The 22,255-nt window shown below is 51.1% G+C and overlaps 1 protein-coding gene across 8 annotated transcripts in view; it reads left to right on the forward strand.

Moving 5' to 3' along the window:
• The window catches only part of Tep1 (telomerase associated protein 1), a 53,315-nt gene that overhangs the window by 19,626 nt on the left and 11,434 nt on the right, over positions 1-22,255 (forward strand). For 7 of the 8 annotated variants that reach the window (XR_015449724.1, XM_087207289.1, NM_001310313.1 and 4 more), the window contains 42 exon segments: positions 346-514; positions 986-1,144; positions 1,758-1,835; positions 2,771-2,898; positions 3,376-3,435; positions 4,426-4,584; positions 5,393-5,569; positions 5,804-5,924; positions 6,793-6,917; positions 7,175-7,288; positions 7,379-7,496; positions 7,618-7,812; positions 7,927-8,102; positions 8,179-8,335; positions 8,463-8,642; positions 9,026-9,118; positions 9,372-9,504; positions 9,661-9,811; positions 10,059-10,192; positions 10,529-10,617; positions 11,104-11,218; positions 11,659-11,899; positions 12,087-12,210; positions 13,165-13,289; positions 13,412-13,511; positions 13,704-13,859; positions 13,995-14,207; positions 14,465-14,618; positions 14,723-14,935; positions 15,587-15,747; positions 15,983-16,096; positions 16,801-16,908; positions 17,231-17,363; positions 17,457-17,533; positions 17,639-17,771; positions 17,898-18,034; positions 18,189-18,313; positions 20,122-20,265; positions 20,409-20,508; positions 21,587-21,692; positions 21,779-21,981; positions 22,096-22,200. Coding sequence is in view for 6 of the 8 variants with exons in the window: in XM_087207289.1 (XP_087063415.1) it covers positions 346-514; positions 986-1,144; positions 1,758-1,835; positions 2,771-2,898; positions 3,376-3,435; positions 4,426-4,584; positions 5,393-5,569; positions 5,804-5,924; positions 6,793-6,917; positions 7,175-7,288; positions 7,379-7,496; positions 7,618-7,812; positions 7,927-8,102; positions 8,179-8,335; positions 8,463-8,642; positions 9,026-9,118; positions 9,372-9,504; positions 9,661-9,811; positions 10,059-10,192; positions 10,529-10,617; positions 11,104-11,218; positions 11,659-11,899; positions 12,087-12,210; positions 13,165-13,289; positions 13,412-13,511; positions 13,704-13,859; positions 13,995-14,207; positions 14,465-14,618; positions 14,723-14,935; positions 15,587-15,747; positions 15,983-16,096; positions 16,801-16,908; positions 17,231-17,363; positions 17,457-17,533; positions 17,639-17,771; positions 17,898-18,034; positions 18,189-18,313; positions 20,122-20,265; positions 20,409-20,508; positions 21,587-21,692; positions 21,779-21,981; positions 22,096-22,200 (5,803 nt within the window). In the remaining 2 variants the exon portion in view is untranslated. 8 annotated transcript variants of the gene reach the window in all.

A 22,255-nucleotide genomic window follows, 5' to 3' on the forward strand; every position in this document is an offset into this window, starting at 1 on the left:
CCCATTCATCGTCTTTTTTCTCCTGACACACATAAAGATAGTTACGGCAAGCAGCCTCAAAACAGACATGCAGTCTGTTCTGCAAACTCGATCAAGTCCTAGCTCTGAGTTCTTTTGAGCACTTCAACATTCCCTGTGTCCGTTATCACCCAAGAGAAACCCAGGACTCAGGTGTCTGTCATTTAATGTGATCAGAGGGGCTGCTGAAGGACAAATCACTGCTTGAGGAGGGAGCCAGGGAGACAACTCGGTACTTGAGCAACAAGTTCAGATCTTCCTGTCTGCCTCGTCCTGGCAGCAGAGAAAGCCCTGAGTGCCTGTGTCTGTGTCTCTCTTGCCCTGCAGACAGTGGAAATGTGACACTGAGATGCTTGGCCGGTATCGACAGGCCCTGGAGGTAGCTGTGAACCTCTCTGTGAAGCACAGCCTGCCCCCGCTGCCAGGCCGCACCCTTTTGGTCTATATGACGGATTCTCGAGCAGACCTGCTGTGTCCCAAGAGCAACACACAAGGGGTAAAAAGGCAAAAACATCCTGCAAGGGGCTGGTAGGATTCTGGGCAGCCTGAGAAGTATCCTGATCCTAGACCTGGTTTACCATGGAGGCACAGAGATTTAAATAAATAACATGGATTTGCTTCCAAGTGTCAGCCCTCAGCTGCCCAGGGAGAATTCCTACGATGGGGTCTTGATCCTCTTTATGGATCATAGCACTAACGTTTCAGCTTTTAGCACTTAATGCTTTCTGAATTTCTGTCACCAACGGTATGTCTCAGTTTCACCTCACTGCCACCCAGTACTGAATTTGGGAAGGGATTCTGGCTTCCTCCTCATCCCCCCAGCTCTCCTTGAGGGCTGCAGAAGCTGACAGCTCTTCGGGGAAGATTTTGCCCTATTTCCCATTATTGCAAATCTGGGGAGGTGCTTGGTCTCAGGGCTGGGTAGAGAAGGGAGGATTTCAAACTAAGTCCCCCTTACTGCAATCAGCCCCCCCTGAACTATGTGCTGCTACTGATTGGAATGATGATGGCGCGGGCAGAGCAGGCAGAGGTCTTGCTGTGTGGAAGAGGCACTGTGAAGACTGCCGTGCTTGTGGCGGAGGACGCTATCCTGAAGACGGCCATCACACTCCAGGCTCAAGTCCAGGTCAGACCCTCACCCCCCCATCTCCAAATCTGTGATGGACACAGGCCTGGGAGCATCCCAGGTGGTACAGGCGTGAATATGCAGAGTCATGCAGCTCTCCCAGGCCGACTGTGATGTTTCTTGCTTACTGGTTGTATTCCTCTGTTTCTCATTGCTGATATAAAATGTCTGAGGAAGGCTAACTGTATACAGAAGAGAGGTTTATTTCAGGCACAGCTCTGGAGATTGGAAGGCATCCACAGGCCTCAGCTTGGCTCAGGTGAGGACATCATGGTGGGTGGAGCCTGTGAGAGGAAGAGATCATCTCCTGAAATGGAAATCCTGGGAATGGTTCCTGGGTCGGGCCTAGGCTTTTATACAGCTGGTTCTTGCAAGAACTCAGGGGTCTCACAAGAGCTGCCTTAGTCTCTCCACGGGCAGCTCCTTTGAGGACCTCCCACAAGGCCCCATCAATTCATAGCATGGTCAGATGGAGTTTCCATCCTCTTACTACCTCACAGTGAGATTAAAATTTCAACATAGGAACCCCTGGGGACACATGCAGAACATGTGCAAACTTGAGCATTGCTTATCTCATGTGCAACCAAAGATTACCTGGGTCTCTTTCCTTCAGGAGATGGAGGAAGTGGATGAGTGTCCTCTGACTACTTTTGAGAAGTACCTGCTGTCTCTGGCTGTCCAAAGGGTCCCTGTGAGTACTACTCAGTCCTTGTCCGCTTGTGCCCCATTTTAGATGATTTGCCTCATTTTTGACATCTTAAAGCCGCTCTTTCACAGTTTGTACAGTGTATAGTTAGGTTCCCCGATGGCTCTGTGCAGGTTCCCTTGTGGTGGAAGATTTCACCACTAGCAGTCTATAAAAATCTGTCTTTTTAATAGCATTTGCTAATTTCTGTGGTGTGAGTAGTCCCACCAGGGCTGGTTTCAAGCTGCCAACATCATGTCACTGAGCACAGAGTTGGGAAGAAATGCTCAGCAGCATGCCACTGTTTGGTAGTTCCACAATACAGGCAGAGATGTAAGCAAGCTCAAGAGTAAAAATAGCAGACTATAGTAAGATAATTAAAAAGTAACAAATGGTAAGGATTTTTTCAGTTTGTCAAATATAATTGATTAACTTTTTAGTGGTGCTGGAGATTGATCCCAAGGGTTCATCCATGCTAGGGAAGTGTTTTACCGTAGACCTATCACCCACAGCCCTTTATTTAATTTTAAACTTACAAAATTTAATGTATAAAATGGTCATATTGGCTCAGGGTGTAAATCAGTGGCAGCCCATGTGCTTAACATGAGCAAGGCCCAGAGTTTCATACCAAGCACCAAAAAATACAATAAAATAAATGGTTCTGTTCATCAGAAAGACCACAGCATTCCTAAAAATTGAATAGTCAACTGTCACGAGTGTGAATGAGCAAGCTGGAACACACCACTGCCATTCTCCCACCTTTTGTCCAGTCAGGGTGTAGTGACTTCCTTCTTAAGCATTCTCAGGAGAAGCAATTTCCCAGTCCAGTCAGACCTCTTCAAATCCCCCAGTTCTTAGAGATGTCTTTTTTGATGTCCTGAGCTCTTTAGTGTCCCTTCTTCCCCTGTTCCTCAGCTCACCACTCCCCTCTTGTCTTACAGGTGGACAGGGTCGTCCTCTTTGGTGAAATGCTTCGTAGCCCGATTGTAACTGTAGCCAAACATATTATCTGGAAGCATGTGAATCCCAAGTGTCTCTTTGTTGATGTCCGCGTAAGGAAACCATACCCGTAAGGATGCTGAAACTCCCTGCCCAGCGTCTGAAGACAGTGATTCATGATCTCCTCTGCTCCTGCCATAGCTTGGGAAACCCCACTTCTCTGGCACTTCCTGTCTCTGCCTTTTTAATTCTGGTGCACTTCAGGTTCCAGAACTTTCTCTGAAGTCCTCAGCCTCATTCTCCACCCATTTGTACCTGTGTACCTAACCCTAGCCTAGCACATAACCACGTGTGTGTGTGTGTGTGTGTGTATGCGCGTGTGCATGTGCATGTGTGTGTCAGTGTGCATGTGTGGGTGTGCAGTGCCGCAGACAGATGCGGGGCCTCCTGCACACAGGCATGTGCTTTACCACTGAGCTGCACCCCAGCCACGTAACCCGGTTGAGAGTGCAGCGGTGTGAGGCGGGGCATCGATCTCAGGTATGGAGAGCAGTGACACTGTACCAGGCATTGTTTCTGGTGCTCAGTGACTGCTTTGCTTTCTCAGATATTCCGAGTTCCATCCCAATCACGTGACACTCTCAGGCTGTACGGACGGGATACTGAAGTAAGTACAAATGGACACTGGAGGGAACGGACAGCCTTAGAATCTGTGAGAGCTCATGTGTGCCCTCCGTTCCATTCACTTCCTTTCCAAAGCAATGTAAGAATTTATTGCTGTTTTAAGGCTAACCTGTCCCAGCAGCAACACAGTGTCATAGAGACCCAGGCACTAACTGTCTCACTGCTCCACCACCCTCCACAGCGCCCACTGCATGGTCCAAGATGGCTGTTTCAGCTCCAGATATCTTTGTATCCAGCCAAGTTTATATTGGATCTAGGAGAAAAGAGGGAAGGGGACATGGGAGATTCTATTGTTCGCTTTTAGGGAAACAAGTCAACACTGGTCATAGCGCTCTGGGGCCTCTGTTTAATGCTTGATCCAAAAAAATCCCATGTGTTTATGCTAAGTTACATAAATTGTTTTACTTTGTCCCTTGCTCCACTTTTATCCTTTTTAAAAAAAATACGATACTGAAGATTGAACCCAGGGCCTCCAAACTGAGTTATATCTGAAGCCTTTGAAAATTTTGAGACAGGGCCTTACTAAGTCGCTAAATTTGGCTTGATTTGAACTTGTTGTCCTACTACCTCAGCCTCCCAATGTGCTGGGATAACAGGTGTGCACTGCCACCCTCCTAGCCTTTTCACTTTCTTGTCTTCCCTGCCTTTTCCCTCAACTCCCATGAGGAGGCCTCAGGCACACTCACTCCCTCGGGGCCTTGCATGGCTGGCACAGAGGCGATACAGCCCAGACTAGGATGGGTTTGACCTTCAGACCTTAGTGCAGTCCAGTCTTCCCTGGTCCAACAGAAATCTTCATGAATTCCATGTACAGTCAGAGGGGCTGGAGCAGGATTTCTCATTTCCCTTCATTCCTATGTTTCTCTGGTGTCACTTATTGTAACTCTGCCTGGTAATGTCTTTGCTCTCTGTCCTTGGAAGTCCTTTTTTATCCTGACCTCTAAAAATCTCCTCTGGTTTATTTTGTTATTAGGTTCATTGCAGAGAGTGGGGCCTCCCGTCTCCTAGAACATGTGGACCAGATGGACAGAATATTCAGGATACCACCCGCCCCGGGAAAGACACAGGTCCTGACTCTCCGGCCACTGGAAGTGGATGCTCCCAGCCCCTTGGCTCCTGTGTTCCAGCATGGGTCAGTCTATGTCTCTGTGTCCAGAGAAGCTGTCTGACTGTCCTTCTGTCTGTTCAGTCACCATTGTCCTAGTGATTAAGATGTGCTCGCTCCTTGTCAGGCAGGGGGTCCTCTAGCACTAGAAAAAGTCAGACTGAGAACTTGCACCTTTATCTTCTGGGGAAAGGATGGGTAAACTGCAAGGAGAGCAGCAGACACCATGACTATAAAGCCAGGGTTTAGGCAAAGAGCTTAAGGAGCTCCGGCTCTGTCTTTTTCATCCTGAATGGTAGCTTGAACCTTGGGCTGATTGCTTAGTTCTTAAAACTATAGATTCTTTTTTTGTGTGTGTTACTGAGGATTGAAAGCAGAGGCTCACTCATGTGAGGCAAGAGCTCTACCACTGACCTACACACTCTGGCCTTTGTTTTTGTTGTTTTTTTTTTTTCCTTTGTCTTTAAGACAGAGTCTTTCTAAGTTGTCCAGCCTGTCCTCAAACTCACAATCCTCCTCCTTCGGCCTCCTCAGTAGCTGGGTTTCCATGCTGCACCACCAAGCCTGGCAGAGCTATAGTTTCTTGGTTGGTAGGATGGGGATAATGCTGGTGTGTATCTTACAGTGTTGTGAGCAAGAAATAAATGCATAGTAATGACTGGCTGGAGAAGGAGTGGTAGAGGAGAAATGACAATTCAGGCTTAGATTCCAGGGCTCTGGGGCTGAGACCACAGCAGTTTATTCTGCAGAGGCCTCCCTGGCACCGTTGGCTGTGTCTGTGGGTTTGAGAGGGGCCTGATCCCCAGGCTGAGCCTAGCTCTCTGCTTACCCCCAGCTGGCGCAGCATCCGGCTGTTCATTTCTTCCACTTTCCGGGACATGCATGGGGAGCGGGACCTGCTGTTGAGGTCCATGTTGCCAGCACTGCAGGCTCGTGCCGCCCCCCACCGCATCAGCCTTCACGCTATCGATCTACGCTGGGGTGTCACTGAGGAGGAGACCCGCAGGAACAGGTGTGGGAAGGGGCTGGGTCAGGACAAGGGGTTTCAGTGGGGGAACCGTGGTGGGCAGGCTTGGGGCCATAGGAACAGATGAGGGTTGGCGTAGGGAACTGTCTCTAAGTTCCAACAGGAGCAGGCTGCTTTCACTTGGCTCTGTGAGCCAGAGCCCTTCACTCTGGTTTTGTATTGGTGTGCCCTGCCCGGATCCCTGCTGACTGCTACATGTCCCTATAACTGTGCCTACAGACAACTGGAAGTGTGCCTTGGAGAGGTGGAGAACTCACAGCTGTTCTTGGGCATTCTGGGATCCCGCTATGGCTACGTTCCCCCCAGCTACGACCTTCCTGACCATCCCCACTTCCACTGGGTGAGGCAGCTGAGGTTGGAGGAGGTAACAGGAGGGGAAAGGCCACAGTTTATCAGGAAGCCTGGGACTGCACAGGCAAGTCCTGGAGACTTGCAGTGAAGTACAGCCAGAGAATTCTGCAAGTGACCCAGGTTTAGAGGAGGAAGTTCCTTTGAGAAGTAACTGATGCTGGCCATGGGATGTGAGAGGTGAGGGCATAGGCCACTGAGCTTTTGCTCTCAGACAGGTCTGATTTCTAATCACCCTTCTGTCGTCTGTGAGTTTTGTGGGAAGCAGCTTAATATCACCTATCCTCGATTTCCCCATATATTAAAGGGAAGCAAGAACATCTCTATTGCAGGGTTATCATGGAAATCAAAAATCTATTTTGAGAATTGACAGTACATGTCAGGCATTCAATATGTGTTAGGTGTTAGCTCTTTTTTTATTATATTTATTGGTACAGTTTAGGTATACAATATGATAACATTCATCATTGGGAATTGATATCTTTACATGATATACCTTGGTTCTTATATTTTTCCCCATTCCCCTGCTCTCCCTTCAACCCCTCCACCCCTCCCTATTTACAAAGACTTTGTTGCTGTGTATTCCTGTTCTCATATTTATTCCTTTCCCTTCTTTCCTTTCCCCTAATCCTCCCACCTCCACTTCCCCTTTGGACCATTTCTTCCTGTTTTACATTATCTCTTATATATTTTGATCCTTATTTGTAAGTTCAGTTTCTGTTAGCTCTATTTCACAGCGTGTGTTTGGATGGAGGGAGTAACTTTACTGAGATCAGGGAGCCCTGAGACCTTGGGTGTCTCTGGGGAAAGCAGTATGTGACCTAGGACTGAGTCCACCTATTTCTGGCCTTTCCCTGTAGGTCCAGCAGTACCCGCCAGGGCGCTCTGTGACAGAGCTGGAGGTAATGCAGTTCCTGAATCGGGATCGATGCGCACAGCCCTCCGCCCAGGCTCTCATCTACCTCCGGGATTCCAGTTTCCTCAGGTGCCTCCTATTGTTCCCTGAGCCAGGTCTCCCTCCCCACCAGGCCAGACAGACTAAGTCCTAGCAGTGGGTATGGGAGAGGTGAGCTAAAGGAGAGAAGCAGGATGCAGAACGCAGGTCTTTACAGCCTGAATCAGCCTTGGGGTGAGGTCAGATCCCTCTTTGAGTTTCGGGAAGTCACAGCCATGTCTGCTGGCTGGTGGTATGAGGCTGGGATCTGATTCTAGCCTCATTCTTGGGCTATCTTTGGTGGTCAGCTCTGTGCCAGATATGTGGAGACCTGACTTTGTTTCTGAGTCTGAAGAGGCTGCACAGCGGATCTCAGAACTGAAGAGTTACCTCAGCACACGGAAGGAGATCACCTGTCGAGGGTGAGCTTGGGGAGGTAGGCAGCTCCGGGTATGGAGGGATGTGAGGACAGCCAGCCCACTCTGACTCTGGTGTGCTTGCTTTGCCTGCAGATACTCCTGTGAGTGGGGCGGCACGGCAGCTGGCCGGCCCTATGCCGGGGGTCTCGAGGAGTTTGGGCAGTTGGTTCTCCAGGATGTGTGGAGTGTGATCCAGAAGCTCTACCTACAGGTCAGCAGAAGTGCTGATGGCCTGAGGAATGCAGAGGAGATGGAGGAGATGCCTGGACAGGGATTGCATAAGAAATCAGGAGCTAAGAAACATGAGTAGTCACTACCTTGTGTACCCTCAGCCTGGGGCCGAGCTGGAGCAGCCAGTCTCCATCCCGGATGATGACTTGGTCCAGGCCACCTTTCAGGAGCTGCGGAGCCCAGCGAGGCCTGCCCGGCTGCGGCTGCTTCAGGACACAGTGAGGCAGCTGGTGCTGCCCCATGGGAAGCTGAGCCTAGTGACTGGGCAGTCAGGACAGGGCAAGACCACCTTCCTGGTATGAGTCTGGGAGCCTATGGAGTAGAGGGGCACTGAGTAGCTAAGGCGGTGGGACATGGGGAGCTTGTGCTCATAATAAAATGTGCCCATGTTTGTGTTCCTGTCCCTGCAGGCATCCCTTGTGTCAGCTCTACGGGCTCCTGTTGGGGCCAAGGTAGCACCCTTAGTCTTCTTCCACTTCTCAGGGGCCCGCCCTGACCAGAGTCTTGCCCTCAGCCTGCTCAGGCGCCTGTGTAGCTACCTGCATAGCAAATTGCACAAAGTGGGCGCCCTCCCCAGGACTCACCGGTGCGTATGCCCCCATGCCTCTCTCCAGTTGTTGCAGCTCTCCATCCCCTGATGCCAGCTTCCTTTCCACACACAGAGGCCTGGTGTGGGAGCTTCAGCAGAAACTCCTGCCTGAGTCTGCTCAGACCCTGCAGCCTGGCCAGACCCTGGTCCTGATCATCGATGGAGCTGACAAGTTGGTGGACCAGAATGGTCAGCTGATCTCAGATTGGATCCCACAATCCCTTCCCCGGGTGAGTGTGAGAAGGAAGTGGGGGTGGGGGTTAGAGGGAAGAAGGGATGCCCTAGTGAGGAGAGGGCCTCTCTAATGTGGTTTCTTCCCTTTTCCCCTGCTTTCTGCTTCTTTGCCGCTAATCACAGTGGGTACACCTGGTGCTGAGTGTGTCTAGTGACTCCGGCCTTGGGGAGACCCTTGAGCAGAGCCAAGGTGCTTACGTGGTAGCCCTGGGGCCTCTGGCACCCTCTGCCCGGGCCCAGCTGGTGAGAGACGAGTTGGCGCTCTACGGGAAGAGGCTGGATGAGTCTCCTTTCAACAACCAGGTTGGACCTAGGCCAGACCTGGGGGTGTGGGGAAGGTCTGGGAGCTGGCTGAGGCTGTCCGCTGTCTTGCATGGGCTGCTGTTTTCTCATGCACTTGTTTACCGGGGAAGTTGTTGATAAGAATGCCTCGCCAGGACCTGTAGGGGAGAGTGCACATGCAAACTGGTTACTGAAGCACAGGCAGCACCACATGAGTGTCCCTGACAGGGGCTGGCCAGGAGCTGGGTGGGATGCTTGTACCCTGACGTGCTGCCACAGGCTGACCCCTGGTCTGGTGGGACCCTCAGAGAAGCAGCTGCTTTGCAGTAAGATTGGTGATGGGGACAGAGGCAGGCTGTGGCAGGCTCCCTGGTCCCCAAGCTGAGTCCCTTGCTTCTCACCAGATGCAGCTGCTGCTAGTGAAGCGGGGCTCAGGCCTGCCCCTCTACCTGCGCCTGGTCACGGATCACCTGAGGCTCTTCACGCTCTATGAGCAGGTTGGTTGGTCCTTATCTGCAAAGTCCTCACTCACTGCCCATTCTCCTCCCACTTCTTGGGCTCCGTACCTCACCCCCATGTCTCACCCTCTCCCATCTGTGATCTCGAAGTCCCCATCCTTGTGTCACCCTGCACCACGTTGTCTTCACCTGTTTCTCTTTCCCACTGTTAAGCCTGCTGCTCCCTTCCCTGCCACACCAGAGCGGCCTCTCCCCTCCCCATGGATGAAGCCTAGGCTCCTTCCCCTCCCAGGTGTCTGAGAGGCTTCGCACCCTGCCCGCCACTGTCCCCCTGCTGCTGGATCTGATCCTGAGCACCCTGGAGCAGGAGCACGGCCATGATGTCCTTCCCCAGACCTTGGCCACCCTGGAAGTCACACGCAGTGGTCAGTGGTTGGGGCCGGATGGGAGACTGAGGTTCTCAGGGTGTGGATGCCTTGATTCTGGTGGGATCTCCACCAGCAGGGCTGGAGGTTCCTGGTGTCTTGGGGATGGGTGTGCTCTGCCGTTTGGTTTGGGCCTCAGAAAGCCTGGGTTCTTAGGTCTGACTGAGGACCAGCTGCATGCAGTGCTGAGTGCGTGGCAGATTCTACCCAAGGGCACTAAGAGCTGGGAAGAAGCCGTAGCTGCTGGGAACAGTGCAGAGCCCTACCCCATGGGCCTGTTTGCCTACCTCGTGCAGAGCCTGTGCAGGTACAGGTGCCCCAGCCCGGCTCCCACTCACTACTGATCTGTGCCTTCCCATCTGTGAGGCGGGACCCTTCTTCATCTCCCCTTCTTTGGTGGAGCTCTAACAACTGTCTCCCAGGCTCTGCATGAGATGCATCTCCCCTGGCCTGCATCTAAGGTGGGAGTGGAGCCCACCACTAAGCCAGGGTGCTCACTGACTGGCCTCCTTCCTCTCCTCCCCTCCTTCTCTGCCCAATCCTCCTGAGCACAGTTTGCTAGGGGAGGGCCCTCTGGAGCGCCCTGGTGCCCGACTCTGCCTCCGGGATGGGGCCCTGAAGACAGCAGTCAAACGTCGCTATGGGAAAAGGCGAGGGCTACAGCATATGGCACATGTCCTTATTGCAGGTGAGCATGGCCCATGTTGGCTGGGGACCTTGGTCTGGGGCCTGCTCCTAGGGGGCAGGACCACCCACTGGTGCACAGTATCTGCTGAAACTCTTACTTGCCATTTCTGTGAGTGGATGACCCTGCTGTAGCCTGAAGGATGTGATCTTTGGGATGCTGAAGGGCTGAGCCCTTCTCAATATCTGGTTTGCTTGGCATGTTTGTTTCTTGTTTTGAGACAAGCTCTTGCTGTGTAGCCCACACTGTCTTCAAACTCACGATGATCCTCCTCATTCTCTAAGTGCTAGAATTATGGTGTGTGCCACCATGCCTGACACTCAGTGTCTTTTCTTACAGCTCAGCTCTGGAAGACGTGCAACCCTGATGCTTCAGGCTCCTTCCAAAGTTGTCTTCCGGAGGCTCTGGGAGACCTGCCTTTCCACCTGGTGAGTCCCTAGACCCCACACACACCTTTCCCAAGCACTGTCCTTGGCTAGTCTTACTTGTTTGGTTTTGTAACACTAGGGATTTAACCCAGGCCCTTTGTACTGAGCTACATAGCTAGCCCTTTATTTTTATTTTGAGATAGTCTCGCTAAGTCGCTAAGTTGCCCAGCCTGAGCTCAAACTTGCTGTCCTCCTGGCTCAGCCTCCCCGAGAGCTAGGATTACAAACATGAGCTACCACACCTGGTTTCTTTGGCTGTTCTTTCATCTCTGTCCCCTTGACCACTACCGCTGTCCCTACTGCCATTTACCTCCCTCCCAAACTCCCTTCACCTTTTCACTGTCAGTTTTCCAGTCCTCCTCCACATGTCCGGTCCCTTTTCTCACATGTGGTCCGAGTCCTGGCCTACAGGCAGGGTCTGGGATTAGACAGTGACCTCCTCAGCACAGTCTTCCCATCTCTAATGAATACAATCGACCTCGCCAGCTCCACAGCGGGAACCACGCCCTTCTTGCCAAGTTCCTCAGCAGTCTCCCCGTGGTGGCCGCGCACCTGGACTTGGGTCTGGTTCCCCAGCTCTTGGAGGCACACACCCTCTATGGTGAGACGAGTCCCCGGAAGGCTTCTTCTCTGAGCTCTGAACTCCCCGGGGTGCTCGTGAGAACCCTGCTTGAGGGGCAGGTGGAAGGGGAAGAAGCTGCCACATTTCTTCTCCCATTGAAATGACAGGAGGGTGAGCTAGTGAGTTTCTGGACACTTTTTGCTTGGATCTCTTAGATCAGAAGTTCTCTGACTTTATTTAGTGGGCAGAAATCATCTAGGAAACACGTTCACATTGCAGGTCCCGAGAGCCCCAGAATCTGCTTCCCCAGGTCAGGAGTGGGGCCCAAAGCTTTCTACTACTTTGCCCAAGGGTTTCTGATCTCAGGCCAGACAACCACACTTTGAGAGTATTTTAGACCCACGGATGTTTTGTTTAGTGCTGTGCGTAATGGGGTCTGGCTGGCTTCCCAGTGACTCCTTGTTTCTGTCTTTCTCTAGCTTCTTCAGTCCCTGAGGAAGACCAAAAGCTCCCTGAGGCTGATGTTGCAGCTTTCTGCACCTTCCTGAGGCAGCAGGCCCCAGTCCTGAGCCGCTACCCCCTGCTTCTGCGCCAGCAGGCAGCCAACCAGCCTGCAGACTCGCCTCTCTGCTTTCAGGCCCCCCTGCTCTCCCAGCAATGGCACCGCTGGCCTATACTACGATGGCTTAATAAACCCCAGACCGTGGAGGGTCAGCAGAGGTTAGAACTTTGACTGCAGGCCCTGGAAAGTTGAGCAGAAAACAGCTGCTTTGAAACAGCCCTTTCTCAAACCAGAGAGAAAGGACAGACCAGAATCACAGTGCAGAGGGGATTCCGATACAGAAATGCAGAAGATTTCCAGTTGCCTTCTTGTCCTAAATTCCTCTCTTTCCTTCTCTTCTTCCAGCTCCAGCCTGTCTCTGGTGATTTCCTCAACCCCCACTGCTGTAGCCATCTCTTTTAATGGGCAAAGAGCAGCTGTGGGCACTGCCAGTGGGATGGTTTACCTTTTGGACCTGAGGACCTGGCAGGTATGACACTCAGGACAGGGCAGAAGTTGCCTTCAGAAAACCCTCAGCCCCTCACACCTAGGCACACACATGTTCTCCCTGGTGGGTTCAGCAACTTTACTCATGTTTCACATCAGATCAGAGGGCTTGGTCAGAAAAAAAAATCACTCCGCCAGGTGCACTTCTGTAATTCCAGGAGGCAGGAGGACCTAAGGAGCCCAGCCTGCTCAACTTGGCAACTTGTGTCAAAGCCACAAATAAAAAGGCCTGAGTATGTAGCTCAGTGCAAAGGCTCTGGGTTGAACTCCCAGTCCGGAAAGAAAAAAAATAACCAAACAGCCAGTATTTGCTGCACAAATTTCATTCAAGGCTCTGTACGTCACAAGGAACACTGTGGTCAGTGTAGCTCAGGGTCTCCTTCCTGTCACCTAATCAGACTGGGGGATAAAACGTACAAGGTGAGATGGGAACCAGAAACACAATGCTGCCATAATTGAGAGCATGCAGTCATGTAGAAAGTGGAAGGCCTGGGGTGGAGAAAGGAAGGCCTCTGGCTGAGTGAGAGCCTCAGCAGTGAGCCGGTGCAGTGTTCCCTGGGAATTGCTGGGAATGACTGAGGTGAAGGCTGATGTGGGCAGTGGTAGATTAGGTGGAGGAGGGGCTCCCACCGCCACAGCCTCTGTCTCATCATCCTCATCAGCCCCACTCCCTCCCAGGTATGTGCATTCTGGGGACTCCATTCCCTGAGACCCATGAAAATCTGTGTTTGGGAGTAGGTGTGCGGCTGGGAGTGGAGCAGAAGAGACAGCCCAGGTTGGACCAGGAGTTCCACTTGAACCTGGCTTTGACCAGGGAATGTAGAGCCTCGGGCTCGAGACCTTCTTGCCTTGGCCTTTGTTTTGGGTGAGGCCTGCAGTGGTTGGACTCAGAAGGTCAGGAAGTGGCCCGAGCCATGCCTCCTGTCCTGCTCTACAGGAGGAGAAGTCTGTAGTGAGTGGCTGTGACGGAATCTCCTCCTGTGCTTTCCTCTCGGACAATGCCCTGTTCCTCACCGCCTTTGATGGACTCCTGGAACTCTGGGACATGCAGCGAGGTTGTCGGTAAGGGTCCCTGCATGTCTCTGAGGGAGGCCCTTTCCTTTGAGAACCCCACAGCCAAGCAGTGAGCAGCGAGCCAGTTGTCCACTTGGGCCCAGAGGCCTGACTTTGTCTTCCTGGGACAGTGTGCTCCAGACCAAGGCTCACCAGTACCAAATCACGGGCTGCTGCCTGAGCCCAGACCAGCGGCTGCTGGCCACCGTGTGCCTGGGCGGGTGCCTAAAGGTAATGACAAACTGACCCTGAACTGGGAATCGGCCCTTGAGTTTGACGTCTCAACATGGCTGGGCCACTTGTCCTGGGGAGGCCTTGCCTGCTGCAGTAGGGGACTGGACAAGGTGCTGTCTGGGGCTGTAGGACTGCGAAGGTCAGGCATCTGTAATTAGCACCTTGACTCCTCTCCTCTCTCTCCTCCAGCTGTGGGACACAGTCCGTGGGCAGCTCTCCTTCCAGCACACTAGTGCCAAGCCCCTCAACTGCACCGCCTTCCACCCAGAGGGGCAGGCCATAGCCATTGGCAGCTGGGCTGGCAGTGTCAGCTTTTTCCAGGTGGACGGACTCAAAGCCACCCAGGTAAGTGGGCCCCCAGTAGCTCTTGGGGAGGAAGCACAGGAGGCAGGAGTGGAAAGATGCCCATCTGCCTTCCGTGTCCCTGTGGGTTGTGCTGACAGCAAGCCCTGGTATTTCCATTTGTACTTCCCTGTGCAGGATCTGGGGGCTCCAGGAGCCTCTGTGCGAACTCTGGCCTTCAGTGCAACTGGGCAGCTTGTGGCTGTAGGCCGGCTGGACAGGACGGTGGAGCTGTGGGCCTGGCAAGAGGGGTCGAGGCTGGCTGGCTTCCCTGCCCACTGTGGCTTTGTTTCTGCTGTGCTTTTCCTGCATGCCCAAAGCCAGTTACTGACGGCTGGAGAGGACGGCAAGGTCTGGCTGCAGGGGGTTTATGGTGGGACATGAGGAGGGTGTAGCAAAGCAGGCAAGATTTGCCTGAGGGCGGGGCCTGTGTTGAGGAACCCAGAGGAGCTGGGGTGGCCGATTCAACAGGGAGAGGGAGGCGGTGTGTGTGTGTGGACCATGCTCATGAGTCTCTGGGAGGAGGACCTGAATGGGGTGGCCATCATCTGGGTGAAGGACCAGGTGGTAGGGATGTCCTGTCTTTAATCCATGTTCTTGGCTTCCAGGTTCAAGTGTGGTCAAGCTCCCTGGGGCGGCCCTGGGGATGCCTGGGCTCCCTTCGTCTCTCTCCTGCCCTCTCAGTGGCTCTCAGCCCAGACAGAGACTGGGTGGCTGTTGGCTACCGAAAAGATGGCATTAAGATCTACAAAATCCCTGCAGGTACTGGAGGGGGAATGGGTGGATTTTTGCCACTTTGGAACGAGGGCACCCCTCACCGCACCCCTTTCCAGGTGTCTCACCCTCTTATTTGTGTCTTTGTTCAGGTTCCCAGCAGGTGCTGTGTCAAATGGTAGACGTGGCAGTGTCTGCACTGGCCTGGCTAAGCCCCAAGGTGTTGGTGAGTGGTGCCGAAGATGGGACCCTGCAGGGCTGGGTGCTCAAGAATCGCGTCCTTCATTCCCTCTGGCTCCTGCCCAGATACCAGAGGCCGGTACTGGGACTGGCCATCTCCCAGGAACTCCTGGCTTCTGCCTCAGGTATTGCTGAGCAGGATTTTCTGAATCTTTTTCCTTTACATATTTTTTTGTTACTTGATATCAAACTCAGGACCTTGTGCTTGTGAGGCAGGTGCAGCACCACTGAGCTAAATCTCCCCGCCCCCACACCCTGTTTTCTTTATTACCGATTTTCAGAGGCTTTTGACGCATTGGTCTTCCATAATCAGTTTTCAGTGTTTGTTCTTGTTCCATAACCCTCATCCTGGGACCTCTAAACTCCCAGGAATCCTTTGCATTCCTGCCCTGTGGGAGACGTTGCTGTAGAAACAGGTGGGTTTCCCTGAGAAGAGAGCCAGGTGTAGTGGTGAAAGTGAAGAGTGGCCTGGTCCTCCCAGGTGAAAGTGAGTCCTGTCCCGTGAGAAGAGGAGGGGGAGCAGTGGGGTGGGGTGTTAGAGAGACAGGAAGCCACATTTCTGACGGGAGCTGCAGAGCTGGAGCTGGCAGTACCCAGTGTTATCACCACATGAGTGGCTCTGGCACAGGCCTGGCCACACCCTTGTAACTCACTGCCTTCCTCTCCCGGAGCCGAGCCTCAGGCATCTCCCTCAGCCCATGATGGCTTCAGTCCCCCTCTCCCAGGCCTATGTTCTGCCCTCTTTCAGGAAGCCTTGTCCTCTCTTTCCAACGCAGAGGATTTCACAGTACGGCTCTGGCCAAAGCAGTTGCTGACACAGTGGCACAAGACAGAAGACTTTCCCTGTGGTACTGAGCTCCGGGGACACGAGGGCCCTGTAAGCTGCTGTAGCTTCAGCATGGATGGAGGCAGCCTGGCCACTGGGGGCAGGGACCGGGTGAGCTGCTGAAGGCTGCAATCCTGGGGTCCCGAGCCCTCTGGTTCCTGGATTCCTTAACAGCCCATTTTCCCAGTGCTTCCTCCTGCTTTCTGCTCTGCCAAGTCTCCTGCCATCTGTCCTACTGCACTTTCTTGCACTGCTTCCTTCCTTCAGCTTCTTGCTCAAAGTATCCCTGTTGTATCTGCCTCCTTCCTGTGGTTCTGATGGCTTGCTCTCCTTGGAACCTACCCAGAGTCTCCTCTGCTGGGACGTGAGGACACCACAAAGCCCTCTTCTGATTCGCTCCTTCCCTGCCTGTCACCGTGACTGGGTCACTGGCTGTGCCTGGACCAAGGATAATCTTTTGGTGAGTGAAGGTGTGGGGTAGCACAGAGTCTAGCAGGGTTCCTGGAGGAAGACAAGACTCCCATTTTACTCCCTTTCTAGTACCCACTATACTAGGCATAGCTGATGTTTACTGAGTAATTAGTATGGACCTGGCTTGAACTAAGCTCTCTGCACGTATTGCTACACTTAGTCAAAATGAGTCTCAAAGTACGTACAAGGGCTAATGAAGCCTAGTCTCCCGATAGGGAGTCCTCGTGTCATCCTCAAAAAGAGACGAGAAAGGTGTGAATATCATTGGAATAGGTCAGTTATAATCTATCCCACTGCAGCCCACACTGTCCTTAGCATTGTGGATTTTTTGCCTTTGTCTGGATTTGTTGGCTGATCCTGTGTTAATAACAAGTACTCTAGAGACTATTCCATTTGTGGTGAGTACCAAGCAGAGTGCTAAGTCCTTTCTACAGACGCACCCAGCCCCACAACAGCCATACCAGATGGGTAGGTTATCAGCATCTTCCCTAAAAAGCTGAGAAACAGAGACCCGAGGCCCAGAGACATGAATTTGCCCCAGTTCACAAAGCGATGAAGGGTGGGGCTAGGACTCAGCCCCAGGAGAGCCTCTGCTCTTAAGCAGAAGCCTTCCTGTCCCCTGCGCCACGGGAAGAACATAGGAAAGTGCTAGAGGGATGCTGAGAACCCTGTTCCTCTACCTGCTGACTACAGATCTCCTGCTCCAGTGATGGCTCTGTGGGGCTGTGGGACCCGGAGTCGGGGCAGCAGCTTGGTCATTTCCTGGGTCATCAGAGTGCCGTGAGCGCCGTGGTGGCTGTGGTGAGAAAGCAGTGGAAACGTCACTGGGCTGGGGGCTTTGGGAATGCAACCCCAAAAGCAAAAAGAGTGGAAAGAATGACATGTTTGGGACTAGATGATGGTGATGGGGTGAAGGGCTGATGTGGGGAGACAGCAATGGAAGCATGAAAGCAGCATCTTAGTATCATGACCACGGGCCAGGATTGTGGTCCAGAGCCATGCAACTCCACTGCTCCTGAGTGATCCTCCCTATTCGACATCCTCCGAATCCCTGATGTTCAGCTTTCCCCTCTGTGGAGGGAGTCTTTCCCCTGTGAGTTCTGATCTTGTGCTCTGGGGGCAGGAAGAACATGTGGTGTCTGTGGGCCGTGACGGGACCCTGAAAGTGTGGGACCATGGAGGTGTGGAGCTGACCAGCATCCCTGCCCACTCAGGACCCATCAGCCACTGTGCTGCTGCCCTGGATCCCCACCCAGGTAGTGTAGTGTCAGCCACCTGCCCTTCCCCGCTGCCTCTTGTCCGTGACCTGTGTTATTCCTCCTGCTGACTCTGACTCCTTGTCTTATCAGCTGGACAGCCTGGATCAGAGCTTCTGGTGGTGACTGTTGGACTGGATGGGGCCACACGGCTGTGGCATCCACTCTCGGTGAGTGTCCTGCAAGACCTTGGGGATGGGGCAGGTGGAGGTGGTGTGAAGGACACCTTCCTGTGGGTCAGTCCCCAGCAGCACATCCACATCCTTTCCTCCTAGGTGTACCATACACACACCCTCCTGGGACACAGTGGTTCCATCAGTGCAGCTGCTGTTTCTGAGAGCTCAGGCCTCCTGCTGACTGCCTCAGAGGATGGTTCAGTGCGGCTCTGGCAGGTACCTAAGCAAGCAGGTGAGACCTGGAGAAACAGGTGCCAAAGAGGGTTGTGTTGCTGAGACAGCAGGTCAAGGGCAGCCTGATACCTCTGGTATCATAGGAGTAGCCCAGCTCCTAAGGGTGACTTCCTTTCTTCTCCAGAGGGCACAAACGTACCTAGAAGTTCTGCAGCCATCACTGCTATAGCCTGGGCGACGGACGGTTCTCTGGCTGTGTCTGGAAATCAAGCTGGGGAATTAACCCTGTGGCAGCAGGCGAAGGCTGTGGCCACAGCACAGGTGACTTGGGGCAACCTCATTTCTCTGTGTGAGTTCTGCCCTGGCCATGTGCTTCATGGTATTTGCTGGGGCAGAGGTTGCATATGTATTTGTGAAGGGAAAGGGTAGCCCTGGCTCCTGAGAAGTACTGATGTGAACTTGTTATGTACACCAGGCTCCAGGCCGTGTCAGCGCTGTGATCTGGTTGTCAGCATATACCTTCTATGTTCTCAGTGCTGATGAAAAAATCAGCAGGTGGGACGTGGAATTCGAGAGCGATTTGACCTCCACAACTTTCAGGTGAAACAAAGCAGCTGGGTGAATGTGGTAGGAATGCATGTTTGCTTCTGAACAGGTCAAGAGGATGTTAGTTCTTGAGCAAGAGATGTTTTCTGCTCCTGGTCATGTCAGTTTAGATGAATTATTCTCAAGTGTCTATTTGATGCTAACCTCTGGACCAGGTGAACCAGATACAAATCAGTTTTTTTCTTTTTTTAACAGTACTGGGGATTGAATCCAGGGTCATATTGAGCAACATCCCCAGATCTTTAGTTTTTATTTTGAGAAAGGGCTTCACTATGTCTCATTTTCTTCAGGCTGGGCTCAAACTTGCAGTCCTCCTGCCTATGCTTCCCAGAGGGCATAGATTACAGGCATATACCACCACAACCAGCTGAATTTTACTTTTTAACTAAAGAAGCTTGCAGTAGCTTTCAGGGCTGCAGAATTGGAGAAATTGTAGGACAGAATTGATATTTGAGGTTGGCCACAGAGAATGAATAGGAGTTCTCTAAACGAGGTCAGGGGTTGGTGTTTCACGAAAAAGTAGCATTACTAAAAGACATACAGCCTGAACTCGTGATGAATTTGTGAGGACGGGGGTAGTGGGGGAGGTTGAAGAGCAGGGGGGGAAGGGTTAGATTGAAAAGATAAACTGATGCTAAGCTATAGAGGGCACAGATCTAAGACTCGAATAGAAAGCTGGTGCATGTGTGTAATCCCAACACTAGGGAGTTCAAGAGCACCCTGAGTTACGTAGTGAGTTGAAGGCTAGCCTGAATTATAAAGGTAGATTGTGTCTCAAAAAAATAATCCACAGCCCAGGGATTTGCCTCAGTGGCACCGGGTCTGCCTCACAAGCACAAGGTCTTGAGTTTGATCCCCAGTACCAACAAACAAACCAACAAAAGAATGCAGGAAAAAAATTTTTTTGAGAAATTTGTCTTGCTTGCTTGGTTTCCTTTTTTTTTTCTTTTTCTTTTGGTACTGGGGATCAAACCCATGGCCTCGCACACACTATTAAGCACACAGCTGCCACTGAACAACATTGACAAATCCTCATGATCAGAACTTTAGTAAGAGAATCTGGGAGTGGTGGAGCACACCTGTAATGCCAGCACTCAGGAGGCTAAAGCAGGAGAATTGCCACAAGTTTGAGGCCACCCTGGGCTACATAGCAAGACTCTGTCTCAAAAGCAAGTAAATAACTACTAAGAAAAGAACTTTATGGGGATTTAGCTCAGTGTTTCCGCCACCTGCCTGTAAGCACAAGGACCTGAGTTCGATCCTTGGTACCAAAAAGATAAAAGAACTTTCTCTTCTAAAGAAAAGAACTTTAGTGAGAGAAAACTCTGGTGGGAGTATAGAGGATAGATGGATAGTAGCTGTGACCAAAGATAGGGAGACCTTTTACAGCTGCTGCTGTAGCCCAGGGAGGACATACTGTGGGCCCTGACCTGGGCAGTCGAAATGAGAGGAAAAATACAGGTGTATGAATGTGTTGCTGGGAGAATGCACAGAGCTCACTCATCAGCTGGAGTTAGACATGGAAGGGAAAGAGAAGAATGTCATTGGTTCCTAGTTTGAGCAAGTAAGGGGAGGGTGATGATAAACACGAATACTGATCTTAGGAAGATAGGGGCTGGTCTAGCGTGCTCAAGGCCCTGGGTTTGATCCTTGGCACCATAAAAAGAAGCAAAAATGAACAGGTTATGTTGGGAAGGTGATGCATTTTGCTCTGTACTTCACTTGTGTGGAATGCATGGGGACCTAAGGAGTCCAAGGGTGGCTAAAGTAGGATCTTTCCTTGTACATTTTTTGACCTACAGTCTTTGCCTGAGCCAAGTTCTACAAGAGGACTTAGGGGTCCTGACAAGTATGGACCTGGCCCCTGATGGTCATTCTCTCATCTTGGTCAAAGCGAATATGGAAATACTACATCTGCAGCCTGGGAATGCTCCGTCTATAATCGGGTAAGATCCACAATGCTTATTCCTCCTGAGCTAGAGAACGCAAAAGAGTGCTTTAGTGCTTACCTGAGTTTAACTTAGAAGAAAACCCTGGAATCCCGAAGAGAGGTCATCTGGGCTCAGCTTCTTCCTTTCTTATACACCAGGAACAGGGTTGGAATTCATCCTATACTACTGTCTACCCACAAGGAGTATGGTGTGTTCCACCTGAACACAAGATACCATCTTCAGTGTCTTTGTTTCTTGGTAAGTTGGCTGGGGTATGTGTTAAACATTTGTCTAGAACCAGTGCTTTTGTACGTTGGGGTTCATGATAGAGAAGGGGAAGGAAATGCAGTTGGGTCTAAATCCCCTTATCTTTTTTCAGTGGGGACAGCTCTACTTTAGAGTGTGAGTTACTGGTTTTCCATGTAAGATTTCATTGGTATAAAAAAGGGTTCTACTATTCAAAAAAATCACAGGAAATCAGAAACCTACAATTTTTTCTAATTGCATTTTTCATTTCTTTGTCTTGTCAATGTATTAGTATGTTAAGGGCAAAGACTGCAACTTTGTCTCTGTCATTATGTTCCCCAGTTACCTCATAGACATGCAGCAGTGTCATTTGGTTGTGCCACAGCTAGATGTTCAAGTCCTCTGAAAGCTTATTAAACCCGACCTAATACCTATTAAAGTTATTCACAAAGCCTATCAGTGACCCATGAATTCCATTCCTAATTCCATAGCAAAGAGAAATAAGTACACCTGTCCTCCCAAAGATAAGTACAAGAAAATTAGTAGCAGTGTAATTCATTAAGGCCAAAATAACCTAAATGTCTATAAACAGGAAAGGATAAATAAATAATTGTGGTATATTTACACAATGGAATAGTACATGGCAGAAAAAAATGTGATACTGAATATCAGTAAATGGAACAATACAGATTTATGTGACAGGCCTTATTCTGGGCAAAAGAAGTCAGACATAAAGGAGTCCCTACTATATAATTTCATTTAAATGAAACTTGAGAATAAGCAGAACTAATTTATGGTTACAGAAATCAGCATATTATTAGCTCTAGGAGTAGCCTCGTATTGACTAGGAATGTACAACTTTTCCGGTGATAGAAACATTGTACATCTATTGATCTAGGGTGATTGGGTCAGTATATATTATATAAAAATCCCCTGAGCTAGACATTCAACATTTCCGTCCTGTACTGAATTCACGTTGTAGTTTGTGTTTAGAAAGTTCTGATCATCCTAGAAGAGAACATTGTTGCTTTACCTGGCAGAGTTGTGGGATATGTGCAGAGGCTAATCCAAGTTACCTGTCCCTTTACAGCAGCAAAAGGAATCGGGAGAGGTTAAAGATCACCTGGACTTTTTGCTGAATTTAGAGAATCCTAGTGGAAAGTCACGAAAGATAACTCAGGCCAAACCTGAATCCGGTGAGTGGGCTGGGAAGACCGATGAGGCCCTTAGGTAGCCTATGGGAGGCGCTGACCTTGTTCCAATTCTCCCCTTAAAATGGCAGAGTCATCTTTTTTGTGTGCCAGCTCTGATGGAGAGCTGTGGAGGCTGGCTGGATGCACCTTTGAAGGAGAATGGACGACAGGTAACATCTGGCAGAAAAAAGTAGCAGCACCTGAAGTCCAGGAATCAGGGACAGACCTATCATGTACCAGCATGTATAACTGGGTAATGGAACTAGATTTAAAGACGCAGCTGCATAGAAAGGTGAGTTAGAAGGAATCGTCATAAAGGTAAGGAGGAGGCTATAAGCTGACACAGCAGACTTCAGTGCTTCCTTTACTGAGGACTCGCCATGACACTGTCCTCCTCCTCTCGCAGATTCACTCGGACTCTGTCACAGCCCTCCATGTGCTGCCTGAGTTGCTGGTGACAGCTTCGAAGGACAGAGATGTTAAGCTGTGGGACAGACCCAGTATGCAACTGGTAAGAGTGTGTGTGTGTGTGTATGTACAAACCCAGTTCCAAGAAGGGGCTGAAG

Source organism: Heterocephalus glaber, unplaced genomic scaffold (assembly GCF_053883595.1).
Source record: "Heterocephalus glaber isolate CG9 unplaced genomic scaffold, H.glaber_assembly_v1.0 deba00000809, whole genome shotgun sequence".
Lineage (NCBI taxonomy): Eukaryota > Metazoa > Chordata > Mammalia > Rodentia > Bathyergidae > Heterocephalus > Heterocephalus glaber.